At 46.0% G+C, this 22,711-nt stretch overlaps 1 protein-coding gene across 3 annotated transcripts in view; it reads right to left on the bottom strand.

The window, feature by feature from the left end:
• DYM (dymeclin) overlaps window positions 1-22,711 on the bottom strand; it is a 363,276-nt gene that overhangs the window by 59,764 nt on the left and 280,801 nt on the right. For all 3 annotated transcript variants that reach the window (XM_075327226.1, XM_075327240.1, XM_075327233.1), the window contains 2 exons: window positions 20,706-20,888; window positions 8,715-8,828 (listed from right to left, as the gene is read on the bottom strand). In XM_075327226.1, coding sequence (XP_075183341.1) covers window positions 8,715-8,828; window positions 20,706-20,888 — 297 coding nt within the window. The remainder of the gene's footprint in view (window positions 1-8,714; window positions 8,829-20,705; window positions 20,889-22,711) is intronic.

Below are 22,711 nucleotides of genomic sequence, written 5' to 3'. Positions count from 1 at the left end.
AGACAGATTCTACCGAGAAGGGAGCGGCAGACAGATTCTACCGAGAAGGGAGCGGCAGACAGATTCTACCGAGAAGGGAGCGGCAGACAGATTCTACCGAGAAGGGAGCGGCAGACAGATTCTACCGAGAAGGGAGCGGCAGACAGATTCTACCGAGAAGGGAGCGGCAGGCCGATTCTACCGAGAAGGGAGCGGCAGCCAGATGCTACCGTGAAGGGAGCGACAGCCAGATGCTACCGTGAAGGGAGCGACAGCCAGATGCTACCGAGAAGGGAGCGACAGCCAGATGCTACAAAGAAGGGAGAGGCAGACCGATTCTACCGAGAAGGGAGCGGCAGACAGATGCTAAAGAGAACGGAGCGGCAGACAGATGCTAAAGACAACGGAGCGGCAGACAGATGCTAAAGAGAACGGAGCAGCAGACAGATGCTAAAGAGAACGGAGCGGCAGACAGATGCTAAAGAGAACGGAGCAGCAGACAGATGCTAAAGAGAACGGAGCGGCAGACAGATGTTACCGAGAAAGGACAGCAGAGACATTCTGCTGCAAATTCTCCTGAAACGGCAGTTACACTTTCAAATTTATTTATTTTTAAATGTAACTGTAGTGTCAGGAAAACTTGCAGCAGAATGTCTCCGTTGACCTCTAGCTCCTCCCTCCTCCATTGAATCTTATGAGCAGCAACTGTGACCTCCTGTCTCAGTACTAGTAAAATCTGTCTTCACTGAATACAGATTGTGCCAATGAATACAGAGTTTACAGAATGAAAAACTTGTCCTGAAGGAGAAAGAAGCACATTTTTCCAAGAAGATACAATATAAAGTTTTATACTTTTATGTGCATTACAAAAAAATTTCAAAGAACTACTACACTAACAGCAAAATGAGAGTTGAGGAATCAAGATCTTCTGTTCCCTTAATATATATATATATGAATAAATAAATGGATGGAATGGAAGGGGCATAGCGGTGCTGGGTGGTTGTATACACATATATACAGTCAGCATTTTTGCAGTACCTTATGAGATACAGTTTGCAGTTACAATGTATCTCGTACCACGGGCTCGGCTCTATAAATTTACCATCATTTGGGAATAATTTCCTGACCCTGTGAGATGAAAGCCGGCTATAAACCAGATATGCTTTGCATAGTGTAAATATTTGTCAAGAACAAAAAGACCCTCACGTCAGAAGCCGTCCCCCCACACTGCTATATACCATGAGAAGCGCCAATGTGTTGTTATTTATAATGGCGTGCTTGTAAATGTGCCGCACACGTCCTGCAGACAAAGAACCAGCGGGATTTACAGCCTCGATATGGAACACGCACTGAAACATTAAAGAAAACGCCAGGGTTCTCGCGCCCGGGGTTCCTAATGCATCCATTAAATCTATAAATATATATACACACATGTATGGATAATGGCAGGGGGTGAAAGGAAAGATAAGAAAGAAACAGAAAACCTCTACATTCTTTGCTTTCATTTTCTTGGAAGCCATGCTGATTCTTCTCTGGTCGATGGGTGACAGCTTCCTGATATTGCTCAGATGTCAGGTCACATGTCTGACAGCGCGGAGGAGCTAGAATGTAGTCTGTTTCTAAGGGCAACCAGCAGATTTTTGAAAGCAGCTCCGGATGTGAATGGAGAGTGGCTTGAAATCCTTAAAGGGGTGTCCCGTCTGAGAAACAAGCGGTATTATCCACAGGACAGGCCAAAAATGCCGTATTGAAGTCGGGCCTACCTCTTGGAAACAGGGGAAATGTTTGGGTGGCCACACATGCACGATGATGTCCAGTCACTTTTGTGCATACCCATTTACTATTGAAGTAAATGGAGTCGGCTGTGCACGTACGGCCCCTACTCCATTCACAGCGTCCATAAATCCTCCAGATGTCAAATCCTAAAGATTTTGGGGTGGTGCATAATAATTGGACCCCTGGATCAATCAGGGAGGGAAATGTTCTTCTTTGTCCTAAGGATATGCCGTAAATGTCTGAGATAGGAAAATTACTTATTAATTTTTTGGGAGGAAGATATCACGGGGTGGTCTTCTGACAACCACTCCTAGCTGGTGTTCATGATTATCCAACTCTCCCTCCATAGAAAAATATGTGGATAGTGAAGGATTGGGCAGCTGAACTTTAATAGGCCTGATCATTTTGTGATTTTTGTTCGGGGATTGGGTGTCACATGATCCGCTGATCAGGAGAGATTGCTGTGGTTAGAGGAGACAGGTATCTAATATGTACCATAGTACTGAGCTGAGCCACTTGCTTTACACCAATCTGTGAATAAATTAAAGAAATCCTGCGCTCCCCTTAACAACGCCACTTCTTGTAGACATTGTTTAAAAACTGGCTAGTGAAAAATAGAAAGTGGTCAGTCCTTTGGCATCGATCCTTAGGATAGGTCTTCTGTCTCCAGCACTGTACTGATACTGCCCTGACCAACATTATAAATGACTTGCCAAAATAGCTATAACTACAGAAAATTCTCTATACTGCTCCTTCCTGACCTCTCCTCTGCGTTTCACACTCTCCCGGATCTCCTCTTTTCTTTCCAACGGCACATTTAGCATGTCCCACTTCCACACTACTGCCTCATCCCGCCTTCTCTCTGTTGGTGTCCTTCAAGGCTCTGTCCTGGGACCCCCATTCTTCTCCATATATACCTTTGGCCTAGGACAACTCAAAACCCCATGGCTTCCAGTAAAAGCTATACTCTAATGACCCTCAGATCTACTTCTCTGACCCAGATGTCACCTCCCTCCTGTCTAGAATCGCGGAGTGCCTATCAGTCATAGCCTCCTTCTCCTTTTGCTCCGTAAAGCTCAACGTGGACAAATCTGAGCTCATCATCTTTCCCCCATCTCACCTAACTGACCTACCCGATCTGTCTATCACATTAAATGACACCACACTTCCCCTGTACCGGAGTCCGCTGCCTCGGAGTAACTCTTGCCTCTCCTTTGTCCTTCAAACCGCACATCCAAGCTCTCGCCACCTCCAACTCGAAAATATTTCCACAATTCATCCCTTCCTCAACCAGAATCTACTAAAATGCTAGTGCATGCCCTCATGATCTCCCACCTTGACTACTGCAACATCGTCCTCTCTGGATCTGTCTTATAACAGTCTTGCAACTCTCCAATCCGTCCACCTCTCTCTTCCTCCGCAAAGCCCTTTATTGGGTCCCAATTTCCCAACATATCCAGTTCCGACTACTAACACTGGCCTACAAAGTCGTCCATAATCTGTCTCCACCATATATCTTCCAACCCGTAATCTCCGGTCCTCCCAAGACCTCCTCCGCACTTCCACACTTGGAAATTGAGGTGTCATTTAATGTGATAGTCAGATCGGGTAAGGGAGTTAAGTGAGATGGGGGGAAAGATGAGTTCAGATTTGTCCACATTGAGCTTTAGGAAGCAAAAGGAGGAGGAGGATATGGCTGATAGGAAGGAGGTGACGTCTGGGTCAGAGAAATAGATCTGAGGGTCATCAGCATAGAGATGGTACTGGAAGCCATCGGATTTTGAGTTGTCCCAGGCCAAAGGTATAGATGGAGAAGAGTAGGGGTCCCAGGACAGAGCCTTGAGGGACCTCATCCGAATGCCCCCATGACTTATTCCAAGGATCCCCCCCAACCTCTAGAATTCTGGACCAGAACTTGTTTGATTGTCTGCCACAGTTGGTACTTTCAGGCGGAACTTGAAAACCCAAGCTACAGCCTGCAATGACCTCTCTGCCACCTCACCACCACCGAAGCTGCTGCAACCCCCCAACCTACTGTCTCCCTCCCATTTACCCTGTGGAGTGTAGCCGCGAGGTCAGGGCCCCATGTACCAGTATGTTTACTGTAACTTATATCTGTATTTTGTATGTAACCCCTTCCCAGGGTACAGCACCATGGACTCAGTGGTGATCTATAAATAAACGGTCATCAGTATCCCATCGGTGGAGGGCTGACCGTCAACACACAATCCAATCCGCGGTTAGCCATACTTTGTACACTTCTTATTTTCTTACCATTTGCAGGTCAGTAATGTCTCCATCCTGTGATTTCCACCACTTTTCCTTCAGAAGTGTATATACCCGAGACGGTGCTAGTGACCGTGTCTTATATATAACATCGGAAAGGCTTCCCGTCCCATTGATGGTAACGTCAAGTGTGAATGGAGCTACCGTTTATCTGAAGACTCCACAAACCAGTAAAAGAAAGGTGTGTCCCCCATTAAAGGCTTGTGTGTACTGTGGAAAGTCTCCGCTTCACACCCACACAGACAGCTGTCACAATGGAGGCCAATTAACAAGCTGTTCCTTTAAATCCTTTACAAATCCATATACAGAACGTAAAAAAAATAATGAGATGAAAGCGGAATGAGTTCAGGAGAAAGTCAGCAGAGTATACAGAGGTGGGGAGCGTGCGGGGAGCAAATATAGGGGGTCCAAGGGGTTAAACCGGCAAGAACGGGGCTTAAGATGCTCAATGTAGCCTTAAAGTCAGAATCTCCACTATGGAAGGGTCCTGCGACAATCCGATCCCAGTCAGTGTCCTCCAGTGATTAGCGCTAATCGGGTGGCAGTAAGTGAGAAATTTCCCAGCAGCACCTCCACAGGAAAAATGAAGTATTACACCTGTCCTCCAAGAAGAGCAGCCGCTTTCTACTCTGGGCAACGCATGAGGATCCTAAACAGAGGAGCCCCTTCTATTAATGGGGCTGTCCGGGACTTAAGAAGGAGTATGAGATCAGAGGGGATATGACAGTCGGGCCCCCAACCGTTCAGTTAAAATCCGCTCCTAGAGAAGATATAAGGGGTGGAACACACATATATAGTCATGCACATTGGTATTGGACATGGGGCAAAGATTACTCGAGGCCTTGTGCCCATGGGGTGTTTTTTTCATTCATTTTTTTTTTTTTTTTAATTTTTTTTATTAATAAGAGGAAAAATTATCCCAGCAAAATCTATGAGAATCCTGACTTGCTGCGCACACTGCTTCTTTTTTGCTCGCAGATTTTGTTGCTGAAAAAAGAAGCCGCATGTCAATTGTTTCTGGGGATTATATTGCAGCACTTTGCCTCACACATCGTGCATACAGCATGGTCTGTGAGGCAGTCCATAGCTCAGTAACCTGGGGTTGCGATCGCCAAGGAGCGGTAAGAGATTCCTCTCCCTGCCTCCTGAATGCTGCGATCGCACTGATCGCAGCATTCAGGGGGTTAAACTACTGGGAGCGGCATGGGCACCACTCCAGGCAGTGAGAGCCGGGTCCCGGCTGTAACATCAGCTGGAGACCCGGAGGCGAGCACGGGGGTACATCGCCTGAAACCCTGCGGTTGCCATGATTATAACACATACAATAAGAAGCATGGAAATAAAGCATGTGAAAAAAAAAACGTGCAAACGCAATAAGGCCCTGTGCGCACACTGCGTTTTTTGCCACGGTTTTTGCTGGAGAAAAGGTGCAGTTTTTGTTCATAACCTTTCTGCAGTCCTCCAGCAAAATCTATGGGAAAACCAAAATGCTGTGCGTACACTGTTTTTTTTCCTACAGGTTTTGCTGCAGAATTTCTGCAGCTTTTCTGCAGCAAAAAAGAAGCAGCGTGTCACTTCTTTTCCGCAGGTACCTGCGTTTTTAAAATAGATAATGGTAAAAAAAAAACGCAGGGACCAAACCGTGGAAAAATTGCACCAAATGCTCGGCAAAATTGCACCAAACCCGCATGCAAATTTGGGTGCATTTTTGGTGCAGTTTTTGCGGCGGGTGCGGAATTCTGCCACAGGGTGCGGAATTTTCTTAAGAAAAGCACATTTCCCAGTGCGCACAAATGTGCTTTTTTTCAGCTGCTTATTTCCCGCGAAAACATGCGTTTTTATGTGCAGATTTTCTGCACAGAAAAACACAACGTGGGCGCATAGCCTGACTGCCAGATAAAGTTTGCAATGTTGCTGCCACTTTAGACTTCATCCCCCCAAAATAAATAGTTAATAAATATGCAATTCGCCTTAAAGCGATTGCAAAAATGCAAAAAAAACCCCAAACAAACAAAAAGGGAATTGTGGCGATGCTGTAATGTTCGGGGGATCTAGGACTTCCAGACTCTTGATTTGTGAATTGATCCAAGTTGCACACGGTGTGGATAAACAATCGCACCCGCACTGTGCTGCTCCCGCGGACTCGTCTCCATCATCTGTATGTGGTACCCCGGCTGCCGGTGATGGAGGCGCAGGCTTCTGGCTATGCTGCGGAGTATATGACCTTCCTCGCCGGGCGGCTGTGTGTACTGCTGGTAATTAGTGAGACGCGTGACTGATTACCAGCGCAGCGCACGCTGCTGAACGGCAGGAAAAAAAGAATCTATTCTTGTTGTTACATTGTCGGGCCGCAGTAAAACTCCAGCTATGTGCTGCCTCCATTAACAACAAAGACATACTTACACAAATACCGCCGTGGCCTCTTAAACGCTCCCCATTAAACAAGCTGCAGCACGCAGGGCGAAGACAGAAATATCTGCAGTTGTTGTCGCTAACCTGGGATCTAAGCCGCTCTGGAGGCATAATAATGAGCGAAAAACGGCGGCACGCAGGGGAGGCGGGACAAAAACACTGGTGAATCCAAATCCTGGGCCTCTCCCCCCAATCACGCCGTATACTCCAGAGCTGCAATCACAATTCTGTAGATCTTCATAAAGAAGAGCACCTCTAAAACTACGTGCGCATGTTGACAATTTGGTTGCAGAAATTTTGTACCAAATTTGCATTTCTTGGCAGGAAAAACGCTGCACTTTTCATGCATTTGGGATGGAAAAATGCTGTAAAAACGCTGAAAGAATGGTCAAGCTGTACTTTATTTTTTGCTGCAAACCTGCATGGGAAAAAAAAACAAAAAACCCAGCAACGTGCACAAAACTCCAAACTTTGCTGCAGTTTTGTGACAAAAATGCACTAAAAAATGCATAATAAATACGATAAAAAACGCACACAGTGCAGATTTGGTGCAACAATTCTGTGCATCAAATCTGCACCTCCTGGCAGAAAAACACCTGCGTTTTGGTGCATTTTTGTGCCATGTGTGTGTGTTTTTTTTTTTAATGATGTCAATGGGTGGAAGGGCTAAAAAAAGAAAATGCAGAAAAAAATGCACCAACAATTCACATCAAATGTGCAAGGAAAAAAAAAACAGCACTTCAGAAATCTAATCTTCAGAATTCTAAAAAAAAAATCTTAGCTGGCTTCAGGAAAAGTATACAGATTTGTCAAAAACCTCACCGTGTGCACAGGGCCTGAGAGGTCTGAGACCAAATAAGCAGGGAAGGTCAAAAAACCTCACCGTGTGCACAGGACCTGTGAGGTCTGAGACCAAACAAGCAGGGAAGGCTGAAGGATTTCAGCTCTGAAGCTTGCAGAAGTGTGAATGCATCTCTGGGATCAAAACATAAGAGGCGCTGCAGCTACAGACGGTGCAGTAGGTGACTGACCTTATCACAAGATCTGGAGAACATCTAATATATAAAGCTGAATGTCTGTGTGTGTGTGTGTGTGTGTGTGTGTGTGTGTGTGTGTGTGTGTGTGTGTGCGCGCGCGTGTGCGTGTGTGTGTCCGTGATTGGCATCCGCACCGTCGCAGCTACAGCCACAAAATTTTGCACACTCACACTTCTGGACCTCGAGAGCGTTTTGAGGGGAATTTTTAACCCCACGCTTTACAGTTATTCACCAAAAAACCTGCCTCCATTAAAGCGAATGGAGCTGGGAGCCACAGTGCAGCCAGAACGTCAGAAGAATACGCAGCCACGCCCTTATATGGAATGTTGCCGTGTCACAATGCAGCCAGGGAAAGAGACAGACATAGACAGGGTAAGAAACAGACAGACAGGGTAAGAGACAGACACAAAGACAGACACAGAGAAAGAGACAGACTGACAGGGAAAGACACAGGTAAAGAGACAGACACAGGGAAAGAGACAGACACAGGGAAAGAGACAGACACAGGGAAAGAGACAGACACAGGGAAAGAGACAGACACAGGGAAAGAGACAGACACAGGGAAAGAGACAGACACAGGGAAAGAGACAGACACAGGGAAAGAGACAGACACAGGGAAAGAGACAGACACAGGGAAAGAGACAGACACAGGGAAAGAGACAGACACAGGGAAAGAGACAGACACAGGGAAACAGTCAGACACAGGGAAACAGACAGACACAGGGAAACAGACAGACACAGGGAAACAGACAGACACAGGGAAACAGACAGACACAGGGAAACAGACAGACACAGGGAAACAGACAGACACAGGGAAACAGACAGACACAGGGAAACAGACAGACACAGGGAAACAGACAGACACAGGGAAACAGACAGACACAGGGAAACAGACAGACAGGGTAAGAGACAGACAAAGACAGACACAGGGAAAGAGATAGACAGACAGGGAAACAACAGTTATTAACCCAGGCGAAGCCGAGTAGTACAGCTAGTCTACTATATAATATTGAATTATGGATTCAGGTCTCTATGTATTAACTCCGATGCAACAAAATTTTAACATAAGGACAAAACCCAATGGACGGATCTGAGCTCGGTATACAAGACATCAATGTGGGGCAAGTACGGCTTCTGACAATGGCCCTGTGAGCGGGGGCTTCCTGTAATTATTGGGCACGTCGGGCTGCGCAGCTCTCGGACCCCCGGTCCTTGGTGACTTACCCTGAGCCGGTCTTTGGGAAGAGCAACTGCCCCTTGTTTGATGACCTCCAGGACCCGCTCCACCGAGAGGTCGGCCCCGGCCTGCTCCAGGCGAGAGCTGAAGAAGCCGATCACCTGCAACACAAAGAAGCAACAGTTCAAAAGGAGCGGATTTTATTTTTTAATGCAAAATATAATAAAGACATTGGGGTGCACCTTGATTTTGGTGAAAATGCCTGTGGTTATGGTGCAATACCCCAATAACAAAGGTCAGGACGACATACCAGCACTTCATTCACAGGAATACCAATGGAAGGAAAAAAATAAATAAATAAACAATCGGGATCATTTATCAAAACTATCGCCCATAGTAACCAATCAGAGATCCGCTTTCATTTTTAAAACCGGTCTGGTAGAATGAAAGCTGCGCAGTGATTGGTGCTCTGGTGACAGTTCTTATTGTGATGATTTGTGTGGATTGGAGTGCCCGTTTCCATTATAGTGGTGGTAGCTGTATTGTAGGATCGCTGCTCAATACAAAATATTATTGTTGTGTAGTAAAGCAATTTTTAATGTATATGCGTTTGTCTCATCATCATCCTACAGCCGAGGTCCATGAATATGTCCGCACCCTGTTCTCACAGCCGGTGTCCATGGATATGTCCGCACCCTGTTCTCACAGCCGGTGTTCACGGATATGTCCGCACCCTGTTCTCACAGCCGGTGTCCATGGATATGTCCGCACCCTGTTCTCATAGTCAGGGTCCATGGATATGTCCGCACCCTGTTCTCACAGCCGGTGTCCACGGATATGTCCGCACCCTGTTCTCACAGCCGGTGTCCACGGATATGTCCGCACCCTGTTCTCACAGCCGGTGTCCACGGATATGTCCGCACCCTGTTCTCACAGCCGGTGTCCACGGATATATCCGCACCCTGTTCTCACAGCCGGTGTCCACGAATATATCCGCACCCTGTTCTCACAGCCGGTGTCCACGAATATATCCGCACCCTGTTCTCACAGCCGGTGTCCACGGATATATCCGCACCCTGTTCTCACAGCCGGTGTCCACGGATATATCCGCACCCTGTTCTCACAGCCGGTGTCCACGGATATATCCGCACCCTGTTCTCACAGCCGGTGTCCACGGATATGTCCGCACCCTGTTCTCACAGCCAAGGACCACGGATATGTCCGCACCCTGTTGTCACAGCCGGTGTCCACGAATATATTGGCAACCTGTTCTCACAGCCAAGGACCACGGATATATCCGCACCCTGTTCTCACAGCCGGAGTCCACGGATATATCCGCACCCTGTTCTCACAGCCGGTGTCCACGGATATATCCGCACCCTGTTCTCACAGCCGGTGTCCACGGATATTGAAATCAAGAAGGCCTGCGGAGACACCATCACATGTTTCTCAACGCTGGCAGGAAACTAGCCAGGTCTTTCACCGGGAAGGAACAACCACGGAAAGGGCAGTCTCCAGTCAAGGAGACCACCTATGCCAAACATGGTATCCATCCACAGACAGCCGTTTTGGGGTATTTGCCCCTCATCAGTGTGGAGTAGGAATCTGGCTAGTGGGACATTGCCTAGTAAAAGACTATGTGAGCAAGGAATGGTTGACCTTAGGGAGATCAACATCCACCACTGCGGAGACACCATCACGTGTTTCTCAACGCAGTGATTCTAGAGCAATGCCCCCTGGGAAATATTCAAATCAAGATGATTTGAATATTTCCCAGGGGGCATTGCTCTAGAATCACTGCGTTGACAAACACGTGATGGTGTCTCCGCAGTGGTGGATGTTGATCTCCCTAAGGTCAACCATCCTTGCTCACATAGTCTTTTACTAGGCAATGTCCCACTAGCCAGATTCCTACTCCACACTGATGAGGGGCAAATACCACGAAACGGCTGTCTGTGGATGGATACCATGTTTGGCATAGGTGGTCTCCTTGACTGGAGACTTTCCTTCCCGTGGTTGTTCCTTCCCGGTGAAAGACCTGGCTAGTTTCCTGCCAGCGTTGAGAAACATGTGATGGTGTCTCCGCAGGCCTTCTTGATTTGAATATTTCCCAGGGGGCATTGCTCTAGAATCACTGCGTTGAGAAACACGTGATGGTGTCTCCGCAGTGGAGGATGTTGATCTCCCTAAGGTCAACCATCCTTGCTCACGGTGTCCACGGATATATCCGCACCCTGTTCTCACAGCCGGTGTCCACGGATATATCCGCACCCTGTTCTCACAGCCGGTGTCCACGGATATATCCGCACCCTGTTCTCACAGCCGGTGTCCACGGATATATCCGCACCCTGTTCTCACAGCCGGTGTCCATGGATATGTCCGCACCCTGTTCTCACAGCCAAGGACCACGGATATGTCCGCACCCTGTTCTCACAGCCGGTGTCCACGAATATATCGGCAACCTGTTCTCACAGCCAAGGACCACGGATATATCCGCACCCTGTTCTCACAGCCGGTGTCCACGGATATATCCGCACCCTGTTCTCACAGCCGGTGTCCACGGATATATCCGCACCCTGTTCTCACAGCCAGTGTCCACGGATATATCAGCACCCTGTTCTCACAGCCGGTGTCCATGGATATGTCCGCACCCTGTTCTCACACCAAGGACCACGGATATGTCCGCACCCTGTTCTCACAGCCGGTGTCCACGAATATATTGGCAACCTGTTCTCACAGCCAAGAACCACGGATATATCCGCACCCTGTTCTCACAGCCTGTGTCCACGGATATACAGTTAGGTCAAGAAATATTTGGACAGTGACACATGTTTTGTTATTTTAGCTGTTTACAAAAACATGTTCAGAAATACAATTATATATATAATATGGGCTGAAAGTGCACACTCCCAGCTGCAATATGAGAGTTTTCACATCCAAATCGGAGAAAGGGTTTAGGAATCATAGCTCTGTAATGCATAGCCTCCTCTTTTTCAAGGGACCAAAAGTAATTGGACAAGGGACTCTAAGGGCTGCAATTAACTCTGAAGGCGTCTCCCTCGTTAACCTGTAATCAATGAAGTAGTTAAAAGGTCTGGGGTTGATTACAGGTGTGTGGTTTTGCATTTGGAAGCTGTTGCTGTGACCAGACAACATGTGGTCTAAGGAACTCTCAATTGAGGTGAAGCAGAACATCCTGAGGCTGAAAAATAAGAAAAAATCCATCAGAGAGATAGCAGACATGCTTGGAGTAGCAAAATCAACAGTCGGGTACATTCTGAGAAAAAAGGAATTGACTGGTGAGCTTGGGAACTCAAAAAGGCCTGGGCGTCCACGGATGACAACAGTGGTGGATGATCGCCGCAAACTTTCTTTGGTGAAGAAGAACCCGTTTACAACATCAACTGAAGTCCAGAACACTCTCAGTGAAGTAGGTGTATCTGTCTCTAAGTCAACTGTAAAGAGAAGACTCCATGAAAGTAAATACAAAGGGTTCACATCTAGATGCAAACCATTCATCAATTCCAAAAATAGACAGGCCAGAGTTAAATTTGCTGAAAAACACCTCATGAAGCCAGCTCAGTTCTGGAAAAGTATTCTATGGACAGATGAGACAAAGATCAACCTGTACCAGAATGATGGGAAGAAAAAAGTTTGGAGAAGAAAGGGCACGGCACATGATCCAAGGCACACAACATCCTCTGTAAAACATGGTGGAGGCAACGTGATGGCATGGGCATGCATGGCTTTCAATGGCACTGGGTCACTTGTGTTTATTGATGACATAACAGCAGACAAGAGTAGCCGGATGAATTCTGAAGTGTACCGGGATATACTTTCAGCCCAGATTCAGCCAAATGCCGCAAAGTTGATCGGACGGCGCTTCATAGTACAGATGGACAATGACCCCAAGCATACAGCCAAAGCTACCCAGGAGTTCATGAGTGCAAAAAAGTGGAACATTCTGCAATGGCCAAGTCAATCACCAGATCTTAACCCAATTGAGCATGCATTTCACTTGCTCAAATCCAGACTTAAGACGGAAAGACCCACAAACAAGCAAGACCTGAAGGCTGCGGCTGTAAAGGCCTGGGAAAGCATTAAGAAGGAGGAAACCCAGCGTTTGGTGATGTCCATGGGTTCCAGACTTAAGGCAGTGATTGCCTCCAAAGGATTTGCAACAAAATATTGAAAATAAAAATATTTTGTTTGGGTTTGGTTTATTTGTCCAATTACTTTTGACCTCCTAAAATGTGGAGTGTTTGTAAAGAAATGTGTACAATTCCTACAATTTCTATCAGATATTTTTGTTCAAACCTTCAAATTAAACGTTACAATCTACACTTGAATTCTGTTGTAGAGGTTTCATTTCAAATCCAATGTGGCGGCACGCAGAGCCCAACTCGCGAAAATTGTGTCACTGTCCAAATATTTCTGGACCTAACTGTATCCGCACCCTGTTCTCACAGCCGGTGTCCACGGATATATCCGCACCCTGTTCTCACAGCCGGTGTCCATGGATATGTCCACACTCTGTTCTCACAGCCAAGGACCACGGATATGTCCGCACCCTGCTCTCATAGCCTGAGACCACGGATATTGACCCTATCCTCATAGCCGATGACCACACACTGTTCTTGCTCCCGGTGACCAATTTCCTCATGATTTTCTGCTTCCTGTCAGTCAATGGGAATCTTCGTTGTTTACTTTCACTGAGCACAAACCATGATGTGCCCTATGACATGACAGCAAGCAGAGCATGTGCAGAATACAGAGCGCACAGTGGAGAATTGTAGAGCTTTGAGGTTTATTCCCACCGTTGGGTTACGACATATCGTGTAGATTACTATCGGTGGGGGTCCGACCTCCCGCTGGCTCTGACAACTCTTGATACATCAGCTCCTGGCGCATCGTGTACGGGGTGGGGGGAGGGGGGGCTAAGATGCGGTAATACTGCACCTGGTACAATTTAGGGTTTGGTGTATAAGTGATATTTCACAAACCGGCTCCAAAAGGGTTCCTGCAGCTTCGGCCTGTAATGCGATGTCACCAGATCCCCTGCAGCCGGGCCCGGGCAGAGTGTAACATTTCAAAGCATACACCAAGGCGCGCTCCAGACGGGCAGGGCTTCCTCCACTGCCCCCACCAAAAGCGGACACGGCAGACACAGGGATCCTACGGCAACATCCTCACCCGTGGTCTCCGCACCACTGGACATGAAAGGTTACTGAAACATTTCCCAGATCCGTGCGTCTGCTGTGGTTTTCAGCTAAATTACAGGGAGATTTAACCCATTCACTGCCGGTGGAGGAACCCAATAGGTTTCATGTGTGCTGGTTTATACGGCATTAGGGTCATATTCATGATATATTAAAAGAAAAATAAAGTTGTTTTTTTTTTTTCTTTTAAAGTTATAAACTTAATGAAAACATATTTGAGGAGCTTTTTTTTCTACTGGTAATAAGTGGAATAATAATAATAATAATAATAATAATAAATAATAAAAATTCTGTCCAAATATAATAAAAATTATATAATAATAATGGTATACTAATAATTAAATAATTATATAATAATAAAAAAAATTATGTCCAAATATAAAAAAGTATATAATAATTTTATAGTAATGATTCTATAATAATTATATAATACAAATTCTGTCCAAATATAATAAAAATTATATAATAATAATTTTATACTAATTATATAATAATAATAATAAAAATTCTGTCCAAATATAATACAAATTATATAATTATAATAGTAAAAATGTATTATTATAATTATATAATTTTTATTATATTTGGACAGAATTTTTATTATTATATAATTAGTAAAAATGTATTAATTATATAATAATAAAAATTCTGTCCAAATATAATACAAATTATATAATAATTTTATACTAATCATTATATAATAATAATAATAATAATAATAATTATGTCCAAATATCATACTAAGTAATTCCTGGAAAAGATATTGGGGCACAGCGCTCCTGTTTGGGGTACGAGATCCTGGAGCATCTTATTGTCATTGAGCCAAGACCCCTCCGCAACAGATGGCAGGATCTGGAGCGGTCACTGTATAACAGGGGTCGCCACTTGCCAGTCATATGGAAGGCCGCTGGGTACAACTCTGCCCCCAGGATAATCAGCCGGTGGCTAAAACTTAGCCCGAGGATAATCAGTCACTTCCCCTGTTAAGTTGCATTTGCAAAAGTATTATTTCTAACAATATACAGTGCCTACAAGTAGTATTCAACCCCCTGCAGATTTAGCAGGTTTACACATTCGGAATTACCTTGGCATTGTGACATTAGGACTGTAGATCAGCCTGGAAGTGTGAAATGCACTGCAGCAAAAAAGAATGTTATTTCTTTTTTAATTTTTTTTTTAAATTGTGAAAAGTTTATTCAGAGGGTCATTTATTATTCAACCCCTGAATCCACCAGAATTCTGTTTGGTTCCCCTAAAGTATTAAGTATTTCAGGCAGAAAGAACAATGAGCTTCACATGTTTGGATTAATTATTGCTTTTTCCAGCCTTTTCTGACTGATTAAGACCCTCCCCAAACTTGTGAACAGCACTCATACTTGGTCAACATGGGAAAGACAAAGGAGCATTCCAAGGCCATCAGAGACAAGATCGTGGAGGGTCACAAGGCTGGCAAGAGGTACAAAACCCTTTCCAAGGAGTTGGGCCTACCTGTCTCCACTGTTGGGAGCATCATCCGGAAGTGGAAGGCTTATGGAACTACTGTTAGCCTTCCACGGCCTGGACAGCCTTTGAAAGTTTCCACCCGTGCCGAGGCCAGGCTTGTCCGAAGAGTCAAGGCTAACCCAAGGACAATAAGGAAGGAGCTCTGGGAAGATCTCATGGCAGTGGGGACATTGGTTTCAGTCAATACCATAAGTAACGTACTCCACCGCAATGGTCTCCGTTCCAGACGAGCCCGTAAGTTACCTTTACTTTCAAAGCGTCATGTCAAGGCTCGTCTACAGTTTGCTCATGATCACTTGGAGGACTCTGAGACAGACTGGTTCAAGGTTCTCTGGTCTGATGAGACCAAGATCGAGATCTTTGGTGCCAACCACACACATGATGTTTGGAGACTGGATGGCACTGCATACGACCCCAAGAATACCATCCCTACAGTCAAGCATGGTGGTGGCAGCATCATGCTGTGGGGCTGTTTCTCAGCCAAGGGGCCTGGCCATCTGGTCCGCATCCATGGGAAGATGGATAGCACGGCCTACGTGGAGATTTTGGCCAAGAAACTCCGCTCCTCCATCAAGGATCTTAAGATGGGTCGTTATTTCATCTTCCAACAAGACAACGACCCAAAGCACACAGCCAAGAAAACCAAGGCCTGGTTCAAGAGGGAAAAAATCAAGGTGTTGCAGTGGCCTAGTCAGTCTCCTGACCTTAACCCAATTGCAAACTTGTGGAAGGAGCTCAAGATTAAAGTCCACATGAGACACCCAAAGAACCTAGATAACTTGGAGAAGATCTGCATGGAGGAGTGGGCCAAGATAACTCCAGAGACCTGTGCCGGCCTGATCAGGTCTTATAAAAGACGATTATTAGCTGTAATTGCAAACAAGGGTTATTCCACAAAATATTAAACCTAGGGGTTGAATAATAATTGACCCACACTTTTATGTTGAAAATGTATTAAAATTTAACTGAGCAACATAACTTGTTGGTTTGTAAGATTTATGCATCTGTTAATAAATCCTGCTCTTGTTTGAAGTTTGCAGGCTCTAACTTATTTGCATCTTATCAAACCTGCTAAATCTGCAGGGGGTTGAAGACTACTTGTAGGCACTGTAACCTCTTTAAAAGGTTTACTACAAAGTTTATAGGTTATCCCCTATACATGATATTGAGGATAATTTACTAATAGTATTCAAACCCCCACTAATCCCAAGTACTGGGCTCTGCAAATGCCCATGTAAATGGAGTGGAGCGTCACCATGTGCACCTTGTTCATTCATTCTACAGTGTGTCCACCCATATCCTGTCCACCGCCATTAACTTGAGAACGGTGGCAGCTATAGGCATAGAAGTGGTGTCTAGGTACAGTAAAGTAGCCATGTGCTACGCAATGAAACCACCTATAGCGCCACCTGGTGGAAAACAACGGCGTTAGCATTTTTATCTCAAAAACAGAACGTGATAGAGAAAAAAAGTGAATTAAAAAATTGTAGGGCATCATCAATTCAATACGAATCGACACCTTGCATACAGAAATGCTATGATATGAAACCCATGATCCCCCCCAAATACATTGAATGCTGGTCACGCATATGGCGCTCATTTAACTTTGATGCTCAAAGTGTCCCCGTCAGCTGCAATGCACATCTGGACTCTGCACAGCATACTGTATCTTGCTGCACGTTGTGCAATATGGTAGGTGACACGTTTGCACAAGCATCTGTGATACGTCGCCGTAGGTCCTGCAATGTTGGTGGAGGGGTCGCATACACCTGCTGTTTGATGTGACCTCACAGAAAGAAGTCCAATGGGGTCAGGTCAGGTGAGCGGAGGCCACTCCACACAGCCACCATATCCAATGACTTGTAGGAAGGTCTCCATGAGGTATCGCTTCACATCCGCAGCCTTGTGAGTTTTACACGTTCTTATAGCATTTCTGTATGCAAGGTGTCGATTTGTATTGAATTGATGATGCCCTACAACTTTGTAATTCACTTTTTTCTCTATCTCGTTCTGTTTTCGAGATAAAAATGGTAACTCCGTTGTTTTCCACCAGGTGGGGCTATAGGTGGTTTCATTGCGTAACACATGGCTACTTTACTATACCTAGACACCACTTATATGCCTATAGCTGCCGCCATTCTCAAGTTAATGGCGGTGGACAGGATATGGGTGGACACACTGTATAAAAGGACTGCCGGCAGCACAGTGTAGTGATGCATATGCTCAGTCTTGTCTCCATTCATTCTATATAGGACGGCAAGCAACACAGTGTAGTGGTGCATACGCTCAGTCTCTACTCCATTCATTCTATATAGGATTGCCGGCAGTATAGTGTAGTGGTGCGTATGCTAAGCTTTTGCTACACTCATTCTGTATAGGAGGACTGGAAGTACAGTGTAATGATGAGCATGCACAGTCTCATCTCCATACATTCTCTATAGGACTACTGGCAGTATAGTATAGCGTTGCATATATTCTGTCTCTGCTCCATTAATTCTGTATATGACGGCCGACAGTATAGTACAGTGGTGCATATGCTCAGCATTGGCTCCATTCATTCTCTACAGGTCTGCCAGCAGTACAGTATAGTGACGAGAATGCTCAGTCTCATCTCCATTCTTTCTCTATAGGACTGCCAGCAGTACAGTGTAGTGGTGCGTATGCTCAGCATCGGCTCAATTTATTCTCTATAGGACTGCCAGCAGTACAGTGTAGTGGTGCGTATGCTCAGCATCGGCTCAATTTATTCTCTATAGGACTGCCAGCAGTACAGTGTAGTGGTGCGTATGCTCAGTCTTGCCTACATGCATTCAGTATAGGACTGCCAGTAGTGTAATGTAGTAGTGTGTATGCTTAGTCTCCGCTTCATTCATTCATTCTCTATAGGACTGCCGGCAGGACAGTGTAGTGGTGCGTATGCTCAGTCTTGTCTCCATTCATTCTGTATAGGACGGCCGGCAGTACAGTGTAGTGATGAGCATGCTCAGTCTCCTCTCAGTTTATTATCTATAAGACTGCTAGCGATACAATGTGTGCATATGCTCAGTATCAGCTCCATTTGTTTTCTATAGGACAGTGTATTGGTGCATATGGTCTTAGCTCAGTCTCTAAAGGACTGTCAGCAGTTCCATAGACAATGGATGGATTAATGGTGCACAAGCTTTAACACCAGCTCCATTCCAAAGAGTTCCTGCAGATCCTCTAGATTGTGAGCCCCAATGGGGACAGTGTTGTCAATGTATGTAAAGCGCTGTGGAATTAATAGCGCTATATAAATGAATAAATATTATTATTATTATTATTATTATTATCCCTGTTCTGGAGATCATGGTCAATCTCATGAAAACTTCATCTATACACTGGGAAAATAATCTTTAGCATGTTAATTTACGCTGCGGATTTTGACCTCGGCATTTCCACGAAGAATCCAAACTTTGGTGCAGGTTCTGCTGCTGCAGAGGATCCGCGGTGGCTGCTCCCAGTGAAGGCTCGATGCCCCCTTATATTACACTTTATATCAGGAACCCTTTATTAAAGCGTCATTTAATAATCTGATGTAAAAGACTGAACACCATTTCCTTTCCGAGGGGAAAACAAGTGCAGGAAGAGGACGGCGGAGGAGCCAGAAGACACGGAACAATGTCAATATTTAGAGTCGGAGGAATCACAATAAATATATTGACTGTCCCAAATGATGTTTGTCTTCCTGCCGCTCGCCTGTCAGACGGACGGACTGAAGCAGATCCCGTTCAAAGGACGGGCGTGCAAAGAGGAGCCGCAGAGGCTCACACGATAGGACATCTGCATGCATTAGGCTTGATGGCAAACACAAAAGCCATAGCGCAGCAGCTAAAATCTCAATAGAAAAGTCCTGTGTATATTCCCGTGTGCACCGGCCACACGGCTCATGTCCCATTATCCCATCCTTCTATATGGCGGCTTTTATAGACAAGTGCACATTTGGCAGTGCCCATATTATACACGGCAACCGCTTGCAGAACTCAAGACCAGAACCTGTCCCTAATGTGCTCAGTTCTGCTCAGATCACATCCATAACACAGATGCTACAAAATCTATTTCTCGAGGTCTGAGGACAAATTCCAAGAAAGCAATGATGAGCCAAGCCAGTGCTGAGCATAGGAAACATCTGCCTGCGGTGCGGGCCCGGCTCTGACAGGAGGGCCGCCGGGTTCAGCCAGATATTGGCAGGAGCATCTGGTGATGCTGCCAGGATGGGTTCCTAAATGGCACAGGAATAAGCCATCGGGGTGCGTGCTGACTAGTCGTGCTCTTATAAGTAACCAACCCTCCCCAACAATTGCAAAAAAAAGATGTAATCCTTGCAATTAATGGGTTTCTTGTTGCAGGAGCCAATAATATCGAGTGAGAGGACACTACCAAAGTGCATGAATGAGAGCCACGGTATTATTTACCGCACCCGGCTTTCTCCTGCTGCGGTCAGAATATGGTATTCCTGCAGGCTCCAGTGACATTTCGATTTCTGGCCTGCTCAGGTAGATGGACAAGGCTTGAGTATTCAGGTAGTTGGCACTTCTGCATCCTAAGGCTAGTTTCACACATACGGCTTTTTGCCGTATTGCCGGATTTGGCGCATGCCAGTATAGTGTAATACAGTACAATGGCAGCGTGACAATTTCTGGGTCACATGCTCCGGTCACATGACAGCACGTGACCGGCGCTTGTTGCGCTGCCATTGTACTGTATACACTGTACTGGAGTGCGCTGAATCCGGCGAAAAGCCAGATGTGTGAAACGGCCCTGAGTCTCCGGCGCAAACCTCGTTTCCTCAGCTTGCTGGGATCTAGAGCTTCTGAGTCTGAGTCTCTGAGTCTCCTGACCAACTCTTGTAATTTGTTTGAATCACCACTGAGCCTCCGGTCTCAGTCAGTCCTGTTATATTGTTTGTGTATTCAGCCGTGCCACGATCCTGACTTCGCCTCCTCGGTCTCTCTGCACTGCCTCTCCGGCTTCTTAGCAGACCACTACTCATCTCTTCCAGTTTTTTCAGCCTTCATTATTGCACTCGCACAGTCCTGTTGCACCAACATCATCTGTCTGTGTTGCACTGGTAAAACATTACACACATTTGTCTTTTGACCATAAGATAAGATAACGGCGTATTTAACAGTAGAACGACTGGCCTAAAGCGGTGTTCGTCCAGTTCCTCCTGGTTCATGAGAAGTACAACAGAATTAACACTGGTGCACGCAGAGCAGCAGGGAGGAGAAGAATGTAACTCTATAGACTTTTATGCCGACCATCTGGTGACGATCGGTGGTCATCATGGCTACTTACCATGTCTATATTCTGCATGATATCCTGGAAGGACGGGTGACTCCGAAACTGCTCGAAGAGCTCTCGCTTGTATAGCAGGGCGTACACTAAGTTGGGGTTGTGGTGGAGGGAATTGCTCAGGCAGGAGTTGATGATCTCCAGCATCATTCGGATGACTTCTTCGATCACATTCAGGTCCTGTGCCTGCGTCAAGAACATAGAGCATAATTATAAAATATGGAGGCAAAATAAACGCACAAAAAATGCTAAATACAGTACCATAGTGGAGGGGGACAAACCGAGACGCTGCTAAGGTGAGTTAGTCTGATATGGTAGATTAGCCCTGCTCTGCTGTGAGACTATCGCCGGCCAAACAGGAGAAGCTGCCGGACGAACAATCCCTCACCGACTGCCCCATACACGAGAGAGGAGAAAGCCGCCGCCAGAGAAGAGAAATCCGCCGCCAGAGAGGAGAAAGCCGCCGCCAGAGAAGAGAAAGCCGCCGCCAGAGAAGAGAAAGCCGCCGCCAGAGAAGAGAAAGCCGCCGCCAGAGAAGAGAAAGCCGCCGCCAGAGAAGAGAAAGCCGCCGGGAGAGAGGAAAAAGCCGCCGCCAGAGAAGAGAAAGCCGCCACCAGAGAAGAGAAAGCCACCGCCAGAGAAGAGAAAGCCGCCGCCAGAGAAGAGAAAGCCGCCGCGAGAGAGAAGAAAGCCGCCGCGAGAGAGGAGAAAGCCGCCGCGAGAGAGGAGAAAGCCGCCGCGAGAGAAGAGAAAGCCGCCGCGAGAGAAGAGAAAGCCGCCGTGAGAGAAGAGAAAGCCGCCGCGAGAGAGAAAGCCGTCGCGAGAGAAGAGAAAGCCGCCGCGAGAGAAGAGAAAGCCGCCGCGAGAGAGGAGAAAGCCGCCGCGAGAGAGGAGAAAGCCGCCGCGAGAGAGGAGAAAGCCGCCGCGAGAGAGGAGAAAGCCGCCGCGAGAGAAGAGAAAGCCGCCGCGAGAGAGGAGAAAGCCGCCGCGAGAGAGAAGAAAGCCGCCGCGAGAGAGGATAAAGCTGCTGGTGGACAAACTCCTCCGGCTCCTGAACTTCCAAGTGCCCGATTCCTTCTCTCCCCCCCACGTCATGTGTCGGTAGAGTCAGGAGGACGCTACACACATCAGACGGCCGGCTCATCCCACTGATAGCGGCAGGTTTGGTTATCTTCTAACAAGTAAGGAGGTCTTTAAACATTTGAGCTTCCACACGCCACTGCTTTTTTGTAGGAGATACACTAGATTTAAAGGGAACCTGGGGTAGTATGCAGGCCAATAGTGTTCTAAAGCATTCGGGGACAAGACAGGTTCCCTTTATGTTGAAAAAAAAACCTCACATACTCAACACATGGATTTTTCTACCACAAGCTACAAAAAAAACAAAAAATACATACCAAAATTTTTTTTCAAATGCGAGTATATACAATATATATATATTCATTCATTTGTATGGTGGATGGTTGGTGATATGTATTGTACCAAAACTATTGATGGCATAAGTTGTACCAGGGATGGTTGGCGGCATTGTTTGTATGAATGATGCTTACCAGCATTAATTGCACCATGGACAGTTGGTTGACAGCATTATTTGTACTGGGTGGGGTACTTGGCGGCATTATTTGTACTGGGTGGGGTACTTAGCATCATTATTTGTACTGGTCCGGGGGGAGGGGTTGGCGGCATTATTTATACCTGAGTGGTTGGCGTCAATTACTGACTATTAAATGTCCACATTAATTATATGGTGGATAATAGGAATAAATGAGCCCTGGTGGCATAGTGCAGTAATTAGATACTGAATCGCCAAATCGATTAACTTACAATAATTGAATAGGATATTTTTTAGCACTGTATTGGGGCACTAAATAGCCATGGTAAGGCAGCATATATAGGGGGAAAAACTTTGCAACTTCTTTTTTGCTCTTTACATGTGTTATACACTATTCACAAAAAGATCAGGATATTTGGTTTTCAAGTGAAATTTCAGAATGATCCTAAAATGCCCT

This window comes from Anomaloglossus baeobatrachus, chromosome 1 (genome assembly GCF_048569485.1).
Source record: "Anomaloglossus baeobatrachus isolate aAnoBae1 chromosome 1, aAnoBae1.hap1, whole genome shotgun sequence".
Classification (NCBI taxonomy): domain Eukaryota; kingdom Metazoa; phylum Chordata; class Amphibia; order Anura; family Aromobatidae; genus Anomaloglossus; species Anomaloglossus baeobatrachus.
This window is presented reverse-complemented; position numbering and strand designations above follow the sequence as displayed.